Genomic DNA, 17,894 nt, shown 5'->3' with positions numbered 1-17,894 from the left:
GTCAAAGTGACACTACAGATTCTGCATTCATATGATGGAATCTATTTATAAAGTTTGGTGGAAACCAAAAACAAAATAAATAGAGGATGAATATTGGGCATTTGTTAGTGGACAGAAACAGGACCCCGAATGAATACTAATATGGCTAAGCATCTGCAGGTTATAAAGGGGGGAGAACATGTTTTCAACAGAAGCAGTACATCTTGGAGTTCGAATTGTGTAAAATTATTTATTTGCAAAATGGGTGGTGATTATGTTTACCACTTATAATTTGACTTTTTAACATGCTCATTGGGATTTTTACTGTGTTTAATATTTTTGCCACATTTAAAGGCCAGTTTGAGTTCATGGTTTTGGTCAATGTATCCACTGTGTTCATGGGGAAGTGAAATTAAATGCCAGATTCAAGGTTCAAATAGCCTTTGTTATGCTTGTTTCAAAGAACAAAGGAGTTGTTTATTTTCATAGTGGCCCAGGATATTGCATAACTTGTGTGGAAAACAGTGAGAACGTGAGCTACAAAATACAAACCTTCCTAACCACTAGAGGTTCATATTGTAAATACTAAGGAGATATTAAATTGCACTTCCTAAAGTAAATTGAAAATCAAGCAATAATTTCAAAGATGCTCTGACTGGCAGAAGCTCTTAAGCAGTTTAGTATCAAATGCTGGGATCACCACTATACAGGCGGTGTAATAAGGACGTGGATATTAAGATAACATGGGGGGCCAGATGGTTTGTTACAAAGAGCCATCTGAAAAATCAAGTTATTGGAAACTGAACAGGGCAGGCACTTTAAAAAAAGACTTGGCAGACGCATATAACTGATTCTATGCAGCATTTAGGCTAATCTCGGAAAGAGCTGCAATTTGCGTTTTTTACAAACACCAATGCCAACCTGATTGGTCCAAACCATGGTGGTTTGGACACATACGTATAACTTGAAGCATATCAAGCTTTGATGTAATTTGTCGAAGGCTTACCTCAATTTTCCTGCTAGATCGAGGGTCACCATCGAGCCATCAACCTTTCCTAAACCTAACCCTAAGCCCTAACTGTAACCATACCCATATAGGAAAGGAATGTTTTTCAGCTAGTGGGTTACCATCTAGACACATTCATGTTTATATGTTATTTTGATATTGTGGGGATTCCACGTTTTCAGATATAGAATTACAAAACTAAATCTTGAATATGATTACAACATTACTTAAGACAGCATTTACTTATTATTAAAACATTTCTTCATCGCTTCCTCTTTTATTTCTGCTCCCTAAACAGTCATCTAAAAACACATTTAATCCAGAAATGGCTGCGGGGCTTGAGGCCGCTCAGCACTCAGAGGCTACCTGAATAATCAGTGTGTCAACATACCGCATGAGCCCATGTGATTTGTAGGTCCATTGTACATGGAGCATATTGATGTGAAACTGGATGTTTCAGAGTCGAAGCATATTCAGTATCTGTAGTTTGAAGTTACCTATTTTCTGGCTCTGTTCCTATAAAACAGTTGTGATCTTGTTTCAGCCAAGGTTTCACAGATGATTGTGGTAGATGACTCGCTTAGAGCCACAGTCTTGAATTCCGTGATTACAGTTTGTTTACTTTTGTAGTATTAAAAAATGGCAATCATCCTCGTGCTTTTTGCACATAAATTGAGTTGTTGCCAACAAAAACATTGTTTCTGCTTGCAAAGTTTCACTGCAGCACTACCATGAACTCAGACAATTTAGTTTTTGGGAAACCGACCCCTCTCCGACTGAAGTGTAATCACGTTGTTAGACCACTGGTTAAGGTTTACTCTCGACCTATTCAAATAGGCCGATGGTGTACAGTTGGTTTATCAGAGCTTGATTGCTGAAAACAGGAGCCTGATGTGCTGCTGGGAAAATACTAAAGCACGTAAATGCTGAACCACACATAAAATAAAACCGAAATAGTATGTCAAAGGACAAAAGGTTGCATAGAGCCGCAGTCTTGGTATTCAACCAAAAAGTGAACTCCAAGTCAAACACAAAAATCACAATACTCTTCTTTGTGGCATGATCTATGCATTTACTGCTCACACCCTGAGGAAAACCACTCCTCTACTTGCACAGTCAACCTCCTCAATTCTCACATTGGAGTGCAAAAAAGTCCGGGGAACCACGTGATTTTCAGGAAACAGGGAAAGTCTGAAATGCATTTGTTATAAAAAGGAAGCAGGCAAGAAGAAATCGAAACTCAACTGAACTAACAGAGCATGGTATAGTGAGAGTGTAACTGCAGTTGTAATTGTAAAGTATGTGCAGAGACTTGAGTTAGTGTTGTTTAACAGCTGCACTGCTTACCAGCAGTACACCCCTGCAGAGCTGAATGTGCATTAAAGAGGCGTTTTATGCTTCTGGGTGTTTTCCCTTTCTTGACGTGTGTCATATAGGTTTTTGTGCATTCAAAGGCTAAATTCCCAAAGTTCCTCGATCGGACTCCTTTGTTTACTTCGGTAACATAATGACATCACTATGTAACACTTGTGTTTCTATTGGCTTGCGCTCAAACACATTGTTTGGCTAACGGTGGGACATACTGTATCTAAGCGGTTGACCAATCCTAACAGAGCCGGTCAGCTAACCAATCAGAGCAGACCTTGATCTCGTTTCTGAGAGGGTGTTAAAGGGGACCTATTTTGCTAATTTTCAGGTGTCATAATTGTATTTTCTGCTTACATACTTTAATATTCAAAAAGGTATTTATTTATCTCATACTCTGTGTTCTGCAGCACCTCTTTTCACCCTCTGTCTGAAACCAGAGCCCAGTCTGCTGTCATTGGTCAGCTGGCCAGCTCTGTTTTGATTAATCTGTTGCTGCGGTCCTGTGTCCTGGATCGCGAGCCCTGGATCTTGAGTTGTGGCTGTGCCTGTTGCTGTGGTCCTGGATCATAAGTCCTGGATGGATATCCTCGTAGATTCATCTTCCTATTATACACACATGCATTTCCAAACATTTGGACTACCTATGTTGCAAATGTATTATCTTTTCAATTTACAAACGGCATCTATTGCACGTATGTCCGTCCTGGGAGAGGGATCCCTCCTCTGTTGCTCTCCCTGAGGTTTCTCCCATGTTCCCCTTTAAACTTAGTTTTTTCTCCGGAAGTTTTTCCTGGTACGATGTGAGGGTCTAAGGACAGAGGGTGTCGTATTGTCATCTCCTCTATCATCATCCTTTTGGACCTGTCTGCTGCATTCGATACGGTGAATCATCAGATCCTCCTTCGCACTCTCCAAGAACTTGGAGTTTCAGGCTCTGCACTTTCCTTCCTCACCTCATACCTCAAAGACCGCACCTACAGGGTTACTTGGAGAGGGTCGGAGTCCGACCCTTGTCAATTAACTACAGGGGTCCCTCAGGGCTCTGTTCTTGGTCCCCTCCTCTTCTCCTTGTACACAAACTCGCTCGGATCAGTCATTAGCCCGCATGGTTTTTCATACCACTGCTACGCTGACGACACCCAATTAATTATGTCCTTTCCCCGCTCAGAGACCCAGGTCGTCGCACGCATCTCTGCTTGTCTAGCTGACATCTCTCAGTGGATGTCTGCTCACCACCTCAAGCTCAACCTTGACAAGACTGAACTGCTTTTCCTTCCGTGAAAAGATTGTTCCACTCTTGACCTAACAATCAACATCGGCACCTCTGTGGTTTCCCCGACTCAGACTGCAAGGAATCTGGGTGTGCCCCTAGATAACAAACTGTCCTTCACTGCAAATATAGCTGCTACAACCCCCTGCTGCAGATACACTCTTTACAACATCAGGAGGATACGTCCCCAGCTGACCCAGAAAGCGACGCAGGTTCTGGTCCAGACTCTCGTCATCTCACGCCTAGACTACTGCAACTCCCTCTTGGCTGGTCTACCTGCATGTGCCATCCGACCTCTGCAGCTCATCCAGAATGCAGCTGCTCGTCTGGTCGTCAACCTTCCTAAATTCTCCCACACCACGCCGCTCCTCCGCTCCCTTAACTGGCTTCCAGTAACTGCTAGAATCCACTTCAAGACAATGGTACTTGCGTACCATGCTGTGAATGGATCTGGCCATTCCTACATGCAGGACATGGTTAAACCGTACACCCCAGCACGTGCACTCCGCTCTGCATCAGCCAAACAGCTCGCTGCACCCGCACAGCGAGGGGGACCCAAGTTCTCATCAGCAAAAACACGTGGGTGTGCTATCCTGGCTCCAAAATGGTGGAATGAGCTCCCCATTGACATCAGGACAGCAGAAAGCTTACACATATTCCGGCGCAGACTGAAAACTCATCTCTTTCGACTCCACTTCGAGCGATAGAACTATTAACAAAGCATTCATATACTAATAAAGGACTGGCTTATCTAAAGCCAGTTGAGTAGCACTTGAAATGTTTTAGCTCTATGAAACCTGATGTACTTATATGATTCTGTTTTCTTCAAGTTTGTATTTTGTCGGTCGAACGCACTTATTGTAAGTCGCTTTGGATAAAAGCGTCAGCTAAATGCAATGTAATGTAATGTAATGTATTGTCATACTGATATTCTGTACAAACTGTGAAGTCCACTGAGACAAATGTAACATTTGTGATATTGGGCTATATAAATAAACATTGATTGATTGATTGAATCAACAGCATAGAGATGTTCCGCCCCTTAGCCTATCACGTACAATGTGTTGGAGTGCTAGCCAATAGAAGCACGAGTGTTATGTTGTGATGTCATTATGGCACAGAAATAAACAAAGGAGTCCAATGGAGGTGTTTCAGATGGGGGACCGTGGTCAGAGATGAACTCCCTCTGGAGGGAACTTTGGGATTTTAGGCTTTGCAGACCATTTACATAACACACTACAGGAAAGGGCCCCTTTAAAATGCATATCAGAATGGTATGAAGATCTGTCCTGCTGACATGTATTAATCAGGAATTTGGGGGAATTCAGGGGCAGTGGAAAAGTCATCAACATTGTGTACATGAAAACTGAACAGCATGCGGGATGTACTTCTGTGATAAAGCAGACCTGCAGGGCACACTTAGAGTGAAAGTAGATGATATCTAGTTTTGTGAAATATGTAGCTTGAAATGAAACTCTCCATGTTTAACTCTCTTTTTCTTTGAAATGTGTTCAACCTTTTCTGATGCGTTAAGGAATGTGTTCATACGCTGATTCTCTAACGTCTTTGTTGTCTGCTGACGAGAAATCCACCTATTCAAAGCACTTTGCAATAAGACCTTTGTCAATTATTGGCACTGACACAAGATTTACAAAAGACAGTTGTAGCATCTTCAATAGAGTGCCATGGCAAACTCCTAAAGTTTCGTTTTCTGTCATTGTTTATCAATGCAGCACACTTACAGTAAGCTTCATGTCGGGGCTTGTTTTAGAGGTTTGTCGTGTGGCCAGTGGCACCTGGTGTCGTTTACGGTAGCATTGTTGTATCTTTTTTGTGTTTACTCAATCGTCTCCAGTGTGGGAAATGACCTGTAATCTCAAGCTAAATTGTTGTTGGAACCAGCACATTCAGTCCTGACTATTTGTTGTGTACTTCCTTGAGAATATGTTTCCTGCCTGGCATCTTGGACTTGTTCTCGCATAAATTTGCTTTGTTGTTGGTCGTTACTGCACATTATTCATCTACTTGCTAAACCTTATGGTTATCTCCTCGCTACTCATGTACTTAGGGTATAGATAATTAAAAATAGATAATTAGATAATTTTGCATGTCAAGGAAAAAAAATGTTGTCGTAAAACTGTGAAGAAACACTTTTCTTTGTGTGAAACGCTCATTGAACTGCATCTCATGGCAATCATCCTCATGCTTCGTGCACATAAATGGAGTTGTTGCCAACAGCTGTTAACATTGACAAATTATACAGTACACCAATTATATTTATATTGTGAAGAAACTGCCTAAGTATGTGTATATTGCGAAGTGGTATTTAGTTTTTATATATACGGGAGTGGTATTCCACAACAATGATATTACAGTGTATTTTGGAGTAGGGGTCTACCAGGTGCTGTGGCAGTTGAACAGTCTGAATGCTGCAGGAAGGAAGGGCCGGCACTCCTAAAGGCCTCAGTCTCCTCCGCAGACACAGTTGTGTGTTCTTCTGCGTCTCTTTACAATCAGTTTGTGTTTTTTTGCATCCATTTATAATTGTGAGTCTTTATATGTCCTTTGTTGTAGTTTGTGTGTTTTTGTAGTCATTGTAGCTCTCTCTGAGCAACATTTTGTAGGCAAAGGCCAGCAGGCCCCATGACACTCTTGGCCTGTTCCTGCTAGGGATGTTTACTAATCCATCCTTGGGTCTAAATACAACGCTTGTAGATGGTTAGAGTACTCTATCAGCAACTTTGGAGGGCCCTGTTCCAGTTGAACAATGCCAATACATATTATCAGCTTGCAGAAGTAAAAAACAACTGTTAGTGTAAAATTGGTGCCTCCTGCTTTCCTTAGGTAGAGGCATGTATGTCTGTCTGCCACGGGGTATTTTTGACATTGAAGTAATACATTTTAAATACACTTATGAATGTGTTAAATGTCTTTATTTCAATATAAAGAAGGGCAAACTTACACAACATTCAAACCATTGTTTGAGTCAAATAACTGTTCACTTTTTACCCAATTTAGATTCAAGTTGATGAAAAAAATCGAAACTTAAAGTTAAATATGGTTAAAATATATTTACTTGGCTAGACTAGATCTGGTAGCCAAGTAAAATAAAATAAAAAATAAAAAAATATGCTGTAGCCTAATGGTTTTATTGATTTTCTATATACATAGGAAGTGAGAAATAGAAACTATAGAAACTATTATTTCTTGGAATGAGCAACAATGGATGAGCTCTTTCCCCAACTGCCAAAATACGGTCGATTTCCAAGTCTGACATGCATGATATGATTAGATAATCGAGTAATTATTGTATCCTCCATGATGGAAACAATCCAGGCCAAACCCTAAACAACACAATAGATTCAGCTGATGATTATACTGTAGGCTCAAGAGGATTACAAAATGTCTGGAGTCACTATTTTCCACTATCAAAGTCTAACCAGAGTGATACACGTCAGTTTACTCTTCAAAGACAATGAATCAGTCATGCCACACCTAAACGGTTCACCTTCCAATAACATCTATCATAAAACTACTGATGTATGACACCAAAGTATCACTTTCACTGGCTGAGGTCGCTGTGGTTATACTGCTCAAAGCAACACAACACCCACACAGTGGCTTTGATTGTTGTGTGTTGCATGTGTCAAAGGAGATCTGCTGTCACCTAGTGCCCCTTAAATGATATTGCAATTGTATTAGTGAAATTATCACCACAAGATTCAGAGATTCAAAGTTTTATTGTAATAACCTATACAAAACTAAGGAGTGATTATGTAATGTATGAAAAACTTAGATCGCAGGCTCCTCAACAGTGCAATTTACAAGATATACAAAAATATATATAAAGAACAACAATACAAATAGTGCAAGCTCAGGTGTTTAATAGCCTTATGGCCTGTGGGATGAAACTGTCCCTGAGTCTGGTGGTTTTAGTCCTGATGCTGCGGTACCGCCTGCCAGACGGCAGCAGACAGAACACTCTGTCAGGATCCTCTCTATGATGCACCTGTAGAAGGTTAGGATACTCTCTATGGAGCACCTGTCGAAGGTTAGGATACTGTCTATGGTGCACCTGTAGAAGGTTAGGATACTCTCTATGGTGCACCTGTAGAAGGTCAGGATCCTCTCTATGGTGCACCTGTAGAAGGTTAGGATACTCTCTATGGTCCACCTGTAGAAGGTTAGGATCCTCTCTATGGAGCACCTGTAGAAGGTTAGGATACTCTCTATGGTGCACCTGTAGAAGGTCAGGATCCTCTCTATGGTGCACCTGTAGAAGGTTAGGATACTCTCTATGGTGCACCTGTAGAAGGTCACGATGCTCTCTATGGTGCACCTGTAGAAGGTCAGGATGCTCTCTATGGTGCACCTGTAGAAGTTGCAGAGTATACTGGTTCAGGCAGAGCTTGCTTTATTCATGCTTCACTAATAGTTGCTGATGTGACATCCAGTCATTTATACAGCTATAGCTCAACACCTTTTCTCTCTGTTGATAAGATCTCATCCAGTCTTTGGTATATTTAAATGCAGTGGCGGCTGGTGGAAAAATATTTTTGGTGTGGCTATGGAAATGGTGACAAAACCATACTAGGGCATTTAAAATCAGGAGACTAAATACGAACAGTGTGCGTGTGTGTGTGTGTGTGTGTGTGTGTGTGTGTGTGTGTGTGTGTGTGTGTGTGTGTGTTTGTGTGTGTGTGTGTGTGTGTGTGTGTGTGTGTGTGTGTGTGTGTGTGTGAGTGTGTGTGTGTGTGTGTCATACTTGCAACCCTCCCGATTTTCGCGGGAGACTCCCGATTTCTGACAAAATCAGATTTACTCACAACTGTTTCCAGTCGGACTTTAATACAGCTACACCATTGTTTGGTTTCCATGGTAGCGCGTCTCTTTAGCAGCGCGCGCAACTCAAAGTCTGACAGGGGGAGGAAGATGAAAACTGAACAAAAATCGACAACTCGACCCTCTGATCACTCCTTTCCTTTAAAATACAGGTCCAGCCCACACATATGCTCCATGGTGCCACAGGCATTGCCCTTACAACTACAATAAGCATGCAAATGTTAATCTACAGCTCCGGCGATTCACTAGCACCGGAGTCTACACCTGCAGACGCAGCCATCCCCTACTGTAGCGTCACCTTGGATACGAGTCTAAACAACTCACAGACACACAGGCCAGGGCGTTGAAAGGGCGCCCTTTGAGCATCAGATCTGACGACGCTGATTGGCTGAAATTATGTTTCGGCGGCATAGTTTACAGATAGCAACAGTCAGCTTGTTGGCTGCAGCTGCTCTGGCTGAGGGCTCTTTTCTACCGCCCGGACGAGAGAGGGTAATGATACACGCTGCGGCCAGGCAGGAAACATGTGACTTATCAGTAACTTTAGACATCGTAAAACAATTTTAAACGAGATTTTATTGTAGATTATACATTTTACTGATACCAACTATATAATATTTACCTTGTTCTTTAAAAATAAAAATAAAAAATATATATTTTTTGGAAATATATTTTTTTATTTATTTTTAATTTTTAATGACAATCAAACATGTGGGAAGAGGGGGGGCGGCGCCCCTAGCGCCCCTATGGGCCGTCCGCCACTGTTTAAATGTCATTGAAGCGTACCAGTTCCGAGACATTGAAATATAAATACACGCCTTAGTTGAACCCAGGTCATCTGGGTAAAGAAATTGATCTCATCCCTCCTTAACGACCAGCATCATGACAAATATTGGAAGTTCTTAACACATTGCTTATGGAAATGTTTGTCTATTTTAATATTTGTTGGATTAACTCTAGTGGATGCAGTTAGATGACATAAGGTCTTGTACTTTTAGACCTTACAGCTGCCTTTGACACTGTATTCTCATTTCTCGCCTGGAGCATTTTGTGGGAATCAGTGGTACTGCTCTAGACTGGTTTAAGCCGTATCTGTCTGAAAGAAGTTTTAATGTAAATCCTCTGCTCCTCTCCCGTACGGGGTACCCCAATGCCCCATTCTTGGGCCGATTTTATTTTCCCTGTACCTGCTCCCCCTGGGCGCTATCATTAACAAATATGGCGTCTCATTTCATTTTTATCCAGATGACTCGCAAATCTACATGCCCCTGAAAAATAAATGACCCAAACCCTCAGCAACGTCTGTCTGACTGTCTGCAGGACATCAGAGCCTGGGTGGCCTTGAACTTTTTTAAATTCAATGAAAAAAAGACAGAGGTGATAATATTTGGACCCAGTGGTGGCCCCAATGCCCCGCCTGTGCTGGATTCTCTTGTCCCATATGTGGAACCCATTGTCACAAACCTGGGTGTACGGATTGATTGTGATTTTAAACTAGACAAACAGATAAATTCTGTGGTCAAATCCAGCTTCTTTCAGCTAAGACTTTTAGCAAAGGTCAAGCCTTTCCTTTCTTTTAATGACTTTGAGAAAGTAATACATTGTTTTATATCCACTAAACTGGATTACTGCAATGCTCTGTACATTGGAGTAAGCAAGGCTTCCCTGTCACACCTACAGCTGGTCCAGAATGCTGCTGCCCGCCTTCTTACAAGGACAGGCAGGCGTGAACATATTACGCCTGTACTCGCCTCTTTACATTGGCTACCAGACAGATTTAGAATACATTTTTAAATTTTACTGTTCGCATACAAAGCCCTCAACGGTTTAACCCCACTGTACCTTGCAGATCTTTTAAAACCATACACACCGACACGGTCACTGAGGTCTGCTGACAGATTACTTCTGGTAGTCCCAAAATCAAGGATAAAGCAGTGAGGAGACAGAGCCTTTGCTGTTGCAGCTCCAAAGTTATGGAACTAATTGCCCCTCCAGGTTAGACTTGCTCCAACTCTGCCTGTTTTTAAATCTCGTTTAAAACCCCACTTATTTTCCCTTGCATTTACAGACCAGGTGACTCTTGTGCTTTTACATTTGGGTTTTTATCTTACTAGTGTTTTGTATTGTTTGTACGTCATGTAGGAGAGTTTCTCAGTCTATAGCTTCTGATCTGGTTTCATTGTCTCGTGTTTTACATTTGTTTCATGTCCTGTCTGTTTTTAATGTATTTATGCTATTTTTATAAAGTTGTTGATGGAGAGAATTTTGTTCAACTCTGTTGTTTTTAAATGTGCAAGCTATAGAAATAAAATGTATTGGATTGGATGTTGGAGAAAGAAATCCACTAAAAGTTACAATATATCACATTTTATTGAGAAACATTTTTGAAACATAAATCTACTTTTTATACATGGTCATACTAAAATACACTTTAAATCCAACTTATTATAAAATATAAACACATCTTGACGAACATAATTTAGGGACATTATCCTCAGGCACCTTACAGTCTTATGGTTGAAACAAAACGAACAATTGTACATTTCACTCAATAGATAATAAAAAAGAAATAAAAAAATTAATTCACAAATGTATTTAGACCGCATTCACCACAAATGAGAGGACAAATATCAAGAACTGTACATTTAGCTACTGATGATTCACTGGCATGATGAGGGGATGATTCCTCAAAGATCTTAAAGATAAGATCTTCTCAAACGGTTTGATCTACTAAAGTAGGAGACTGAAGCCAAATGGAAATGATTCTGCCGTCTTCTGCCCTCAGTTAAGAGTCGGCCCTTTTCGTTTGTCAGCAGCCTTTTCCCCCAGTCCACTCCTCTCTACACCTGCAGAAAGAAAGAATTTAAAATCAAACTCTTTGTAAAAAAAGGTGCAATATGCCTTCACAGAGGTGCAATCATTATGTTTAAAGTTCAGCGAGAGAATATAGAATGTACCTGATTAGTGATTTATTTGATGTTTTTGATTCAGCTGTCTAATGTAACTCTTCACCCAGGCTTTATCGTTGGGATGGGGGACGCAGAGGGTTTTTCCAACTTTTGAAACAAACCTGAAAAAGCAGATAAGAGACAGAGGTGAGAACACTAAACAGAATGCTGAAAAAAACACACAAAATAGGAGAAACCAGCTCCTGTAAAATCACAGGGCATCTAATCAAATTGCTTTATGTTGCCACTAAATGCATACAAATATTTTACATACACAGTAGCGCTGATGGAGCATCCTTGACCAGCATCCTGAATGGTGTAGCTTTGGAGGATTTGGAGCGGCAAACGCTTCTCAGCAACCTTGATACAGCAGTCTTGGGCAATCTGGGCTGGAAGAACACAGAGGAACAAATTCATCAGGAGGTCACATGTGCATTAAAACCCCGAGCCTGTTTTTCAGGTTTCAGGCTCGAAAATGACATTCCCAGAACGAATGACCATATCTTCCCTTCTAAAAGGGTTAAATTAATCATCTTTTTTCTCAAAGTAATGATAAACCTGTCAGTTGAATGTAGAAAAGTCAGATTCAATATAGATGTTTTTTATTTTAAAGAGAATTCAGATTGAAGATGGTAAAAAACTGTAAATTATAGTGTCCGTCCAAAATATATTTTGTACTTATAGTGAAAACTAACCTTGGATGATGGGTTAGTAGACTAAAAGCTTTTGGAATCCAAAGTATAACATATAATAAGTACCCTGTATCAAGATTGATGCAAAACAAGTGATATTTGACCTTTTTAGATAGATTTACAAAAAAAAACCTCTTCTGGGGCCATTTGGGTGGATTTTTCATATCTCTGGCTCCCCCTGCTGGATTTTGACATGTGACATCTCTTTCTAACCGTCAGAGCCAATGGAATCGAGGGGAACTCCCACATAGTCCTTATTTGGTCATGTGTGTGTGTTAGGCTGCTGTATTGCCAAGACCGGAAGCAGCAGCCACTCTGGTGGCTACCATTAGCAGCTAACTTTTGCTCTGCGATTTTTACATAAAAATTGAATTATGGATTATAAATAATTCAAATTATTGCCCAGAAACTTTATCAACCTATGGATTAACCGATTCAGCCGCGTTTTTTCTCGTTTTAATGCCATTGAACACGTCTTTTGATCAGATTAACAGCTACGGTGAGACGATCTCCCTAGAAGCTACGTAAAGGTACGTGTTGTGATGTCTGTCTTTGCTTCCCCTGTCGCAAATTCGGATCACTCAGTGATGATACTATATACCTAAATAATCTGTGGGACCTCAGGTTTAATCGGATATCTTGTATGTGCAGCTACGATAAGTAATAAGGGTACTTTTATCTTGAGTTCTGTGCCAATGTCCGTTAGCATTTTTCGCTAAGGGGTCATTTAGATGCTTCTTATGAGACTTGTGTTTTGTTTCGGTAAAAATGGTTTATATAGTCAGTTAGCTGAGATTATTTCCGTTAATCTGGTATAACACATTAATAGGTTCTTAAATATTAAGATCCCCTGAGACACAGTGTTCTGAAAAAATAAAACAGGGTCCCCGCCGGCAGGGACCTTGGGGCTTAACAGGTTCAATTAAGGAAAGTCTCCATAGACCTGGGGCTTTATCGATTGAACCTAAGTTACAGGAGAGTACAGCAGGTGAACAGACATGCTCCTTACAGTCACTGTCAAAGCATTCTGAAATACAAATCTATTTTATTGCTAATGCAAAGAAAGTGTCTTACCTGATGCAAACCCAACGCAGATAACACCCAGCAAGAGGAGAAGTGCAATTCGAGAGGCCATGTCTCTGTTTCTTCGCAGGTCTGAGCTCAGGTTGGTTCTTCAGGGAGTCTCTTCAGGAGTGCAGAGGTGTTGCTGTGAGGAGGAGATCTACAGGTGTATTTATACAAGTCTGTGGCGAAAGTGAAAGTGTGATTGGTGGTCAATGACGGGAAACGGGAGAAAGTGCACGGCCAATTTCCTCTACACTCCTTTCTCTTTTATTTCCTGCCAGAATTTTCCAACGTGTCTTTTCAGATGCTGCCCTGAGGCAGATCTTTATCAGGTCATTTGTATTCCATGAGAAATACCTTCCATGCTTCATGCAACCCAGACATGCGTTATAGTTATAGACATATAGACAATTCATTAATAAGCACAATCATAAATCAGCAAATACTGTATATTTTCAATTTGAATTTTTTTGCAATCCAGCAAACTGCAAAGATTCCTGTGTTTCCCTTTAACATGTCCTCTTAGCAGGGAAAAGACCTTCACATTTGAAGTACAGTAGGCTACATAAATACTGAATTTGCCAAATTGGGGCTCTATGCGAAAAGTTGTCATGAGGTGACCTGTCCGTTCTTTTATTTTTATTCTTTGTTGTATGTCGTGGAACATGATGGTCGGTTAAGTTCTGTCTATCTTGAAATGCCCTGCCAGGATTATTAATAAGATAAAAAATGATTATTCAATATATATATATCTACTAGCCTGAGGCTTGCTAGTACAGATTTCGTTTTTGTTATCTGTCCTATAAGCACATCTAAAGAGAGGGATACAGTTTAATTGAAGGTTAAGGAAGTGGATGGTAAACTGTAAACCAAGATAACCAAACGTTATCTTTATATGTCTTTATCTTGTCTCTTCAGTTATAATCCCACATTTGATTTCAAAGTGGTGACAGTGCGGTTTGGGGATTTTTCATTAGATGCGTTCAGTAAGCACCATTTATGCTTGTCTGTGTGGGCGCTTTTGCATGTGTGAGCATGCATCCAAATACTGAATACAATCTCTAAGTGTGGGAGTTTTTGAGGAAAAGGAGATCTTTTTTCCTGCCAGAGGCGTAGGTTTTGTAGAGTGATGCAACTGAGGACATTTTGAGGCATGTGTGGATAAACTTGTTGGACAGGATGTTTGACCATTAATTTGTTTTGATTTATTTCCATTTATTGTCTATTCCCACTGCTTAGGAAAAAAAGATATCCATTTATTAAAGGAGTGGTTAAAAACTAGAGGAACCACAAACTTTGTCCATCAGTTTTAATGTTTTGGTTTTCTCTCACTGTTTTTAAAGCTTTTTCAAATATTATAGTCATCAGAGATTACTCAAAATTAGTAAAATTATATTTCCACTGTTTATTTCAGACTATTAAGCAGCTAAGAACTCAATACAATTCCTTGTATCTTTTAACCTATAAGATGTCAAAGTGACACTACAGATTCTGCATTCATATGATGGCATCCATTTATAAAGTTTGGTGGAAACCAAAAACAAAATAAATAGAGGATGAATATTGGGCATTTGTTAGTGGACAGAAACAGGACCCCGATTGAATACTAATGTGGCTAAGCATCTGCAGGTTATAAAGGGGGGAGAACATGTTTTCAACAGAAGCAGTACATCTTGGAATTCTCATTGTGTAAAATTATTTATTTGCAAACTGGGTGGTGATTATGTTTACCACTTATAATTTGACTTTTTAACATGCTCATTGGGATTTTTACTGTGCTTAATATTTTTGCCACATTTAAAGGCCAGTGTCAGTTCATGGTTTTGGTCAATGTATCCACTGTGTTCATGGTGAAGTGAAATTAAATGCCAGACAAATGGCTCAAAGTTCAAATAGCCTTTGTTATGCTTGTTTCAAAGAACAAAGGAGTTGTTTATTTTCATAATGGCCCAGGATATTGCATAATTTGTGTGGAAAAGAGTGAGAACGTGAGCTAGAAAATACAAACCTTCCTAACCACTAGAGGGTCATATTGTAAATACTAAGGAGAGATTAAATTGCATATCCTAAAGTAAATTGAAAATCAAGCAATAATTTCAAAGATGCTCTGACTGGCAGAAGCTCTTAAGCAGTTCAGTATCAAATGCTGGGATCACCACTATACAGGCGGTGTAATAAGGACATGGATATTAAGATAACATGGGGGGCCAGATGGTTTGTTACAAAGAGCCATCTGAAAGATCAAGTTATTGGAAACTGAACAGGGCAGGCACTTAAAGAAAGACTTGGCAGCCGCATATACTGTAACTGATTATATGCAGCATTTAGGCTAATCTCAGAAAGAGCTGCAATTGACGTTTTTTACAAACACCAATGCCGACCTGATTGGTCCAAACCATGGTGGTTTGGACACATACGTATAACTTGAAGCATATCAAGCTTTGATGTCATTTGTCAAAGGCTTACCTCAATTTTCTTGCTAGATCGAGGGTCACCATCGAGCCATCAACCTTTCCTAAACCTAACCCTAAGCCCTAACTGTAACCATACCCATCTAGGAAAGGAATGTTTTTCAGCTAGTGGGTTACCATCTAGACACATTCATGTTTATATGTTATTTTGATATTGTGGGGATCCCACGTTTTCAGTTATCAAATTACAAAACAAAATCTTGAATATGATTACAACATTACTTAACATAAAAGACAGCATTTTGTTATTATTAAAACATTTCTTCCTCGCTTCCTCTTTTATTTCTGCTCCCTAAACAGTCATCTTAAAACACATTTAATCCAGACATAGCTGCGGGGCTTGAGGCTGCTCAGCACTCAGAGGCTACCTGAATAATCAGTGTGTCAACATACCGCATGGGCCCATGTGATTTGTAGGTCCATTGTAGATGGAACGTATTGATGTGAAACTGGATGTTTCAGAGTCAAAGCATATTCAGTAACTGTAGTTTGAAGTTACCTATTTTCTGGCTCTGTTCCTATAAAACAGTTGTGATCTTGTTTCAGCCAAGGTTTCACAGATGATTGTGGTAAATGACTCGCTTCGAGCCACAGTCTTGAATTCCATGATTACAGTTTGTTTACTTTTTTAGTATTAAAAAATGGCAATTATCCTCATGCTTTTTGCTCATAAATTGAGTTGTTGCCAACAAAAACATTGTTTCTGCTTGCAAAGTTTCACTGCAGCACTACCATGAACTCAGACACTTTAGATTTTGGGAAACCGACCCCTCTCCGACTGAAGTGTAATCACGTTGTTAGACCACTGGTTAAGGTTTACTCTCGACCTATTCAGATAGGCCGATGGTTTACAGTTGGTTTATCAGAGCTTTATTGCTGAAAACAGGAGCCTGATGTGCTGTTGGGAAAATACTAAAGCACGTAAATGCTGAACCACACATAAAATAAAACCGAAATAGTATGTCAAAGGACAAAAGGTTGCATAGAGCCGCAGTCTTGGTATTCAACCAAAAAGTGACCTCCAAGTCAAACACAAAAATCACAATACTCTTCTTTGTGGCATGATCTATGCATTTACTGCTCACACCCTGAGGACAACCACTCCTCTACTTGCACAGCCAACCTCCTCAATTCTCACATTGGAGTGCAAACAAATCCGGGGAAACACTTGATTTTCAGGAAACAGGGAAAGTCTGAAATGCATTTGTTATAAAAAGGAAGCAGGCAAGAAGAAATCGAAACTCAACTGAGCTAACGGAGCCTGGTAGTGAGAGTGTAATTGCAGTTGTACAGTATGTGCAGAGACTTGATTTAGTGTTGTTTAACAGCTGCACTGCTGGGAGCACTACACCCCTGCAGAGCTGAATGTGCATTAAAGGGGCGTTTTATGCTTCAGGGTGTTTTCCCTTTCTTGAAGTGTGTCATGTACAGATGTAGCACTGAATTTCAGACTCCAGCTTACAGCTTCCTGCCTACGACCTGCCAAAGACCAGTATAGAGGAATGTTAAGCCCTCCCACTATTTTCCAAGAGGGCGTTGCCAGATTTTCCATTTCAGGTTTTAACCAGGAGATGGCGCTTCATTCACAAATACAGAAAGACAAGTTTCATGGACTTTCAGTTGTGTTTTGAAGAGCATTTGAACACATCAATATTTTAGATCAACTAAAGTATATCTAATCTTGTAATTCAATAATATATAGTCTTTATATATTAAATAATCATAATTATAATGTAAATGTTTACATTACACTTCTTTATTTGTTATGCTCATACTTTTACCTTTACAATCGTTTGCTTTAATATGCAGTATATTTTTTGTCTATTTTTGTGTTTGCTTCCTCCTGCTCCCTTTCGGACACATACTGTATGATTTATTATTATTATTAATATGAAGATATTATTAAGATAAGATAAGATGTTACTTTATTGATTGAACATTTTAGTTTAGAATGTGCTGTCCCACGGTAATTCAGAAGGCTCACAGGTCACATTCCGACCATTATTTAAAACAATAGGTGCTTTCACACCGTCTACAGTTTGATTTGTATAGAGGGAGCTCTGTCAGTTTTCGAATTACCCATTTGCTTTCGGGGAGCCCTATTTTTCAGAGCACATCCTGCTACTAAATATGTCACACGCACGCTCTGTTGACTGGCGCGGATGCGATCAATTGCTATAAAAACACTCTTCTACTAATACAGACGGTGTCACTATGCCGGCGGATGTGGCCGTTGTTGAAGCCTCTTCAGGC

At 40.0% G+C, this 17,894-nt stretch overlaps 1 protein-coding gene across 1 annotated transcript; it reads right to left on the bottom strand.

The window, feature by feature from the left end:
- Positions 1 to 10,816: 10,816 nt before the first annotated feature.
- On the bottom strand, positions 10,817 to 13,407 carry LOC307043012 (C-C motif chemokine 21-like). The gene is made up of 4 exons (XM_079687190.1): positions 13,180 to 13,407; positions 11,688 to 11,802; positions 11,423 to 11,535; positions 10,817 to 11,311 (listed from the first exon to the last, which is right to left on the bottom strand). The coding sequence occupies exons 1-3, from the start codon at positions 13,238 to 13,240 to the stop codon at positions 11,427 to 11,429; spliced, it is 285 nt and encodes a 94-aa protein (XP_079543316.1). The 5' UTR covers positions 13,241 to 13,407; the 3' UTR covers positions 10,817 to 11,311; positions 11,423 to 11,426.
- Positions 13,408 to 17,894: the final 4,487 nt, after the last annotated feature.

This window comes from Notothenia rossii (genome assembly GCF_949606895.1).
Source record: "Notothenia rossii genome assembly, chromosome: 6".
NCBI lineage: Eukaryota > Metazoa > Chordata > Actinopteri > Perciformes > Nototheniidae > Notothenia > Notothenia rossii.
This window is presented reverse-complemented; position numbering and strand designations above follow the sequence as displayed.

Coding starts and splice junctions, on each gene's coding strand:
- LOC307043012 (XM_079687190.1), bottom strand. CDS start 13,240: ATGGCCTCTCGAATTGCACTTCTCCTCTTGCTGGGTGTTATCTGCGTT. Junction 11,803..13,179: donor CTGCGTTGGGTTTGCATCAG/GTAAGACACTTT, acceptor GTGTTCTTCCAG/CCCAGATTGCCCAAGACTGC. Junction 11,536..11,687: donor TGCTCCATCAGCGCTACTGT/GTATGTAAAATA, acceptor CTGCTTTTTCAG/GTTTGTTTCAAAAGTTGGAA.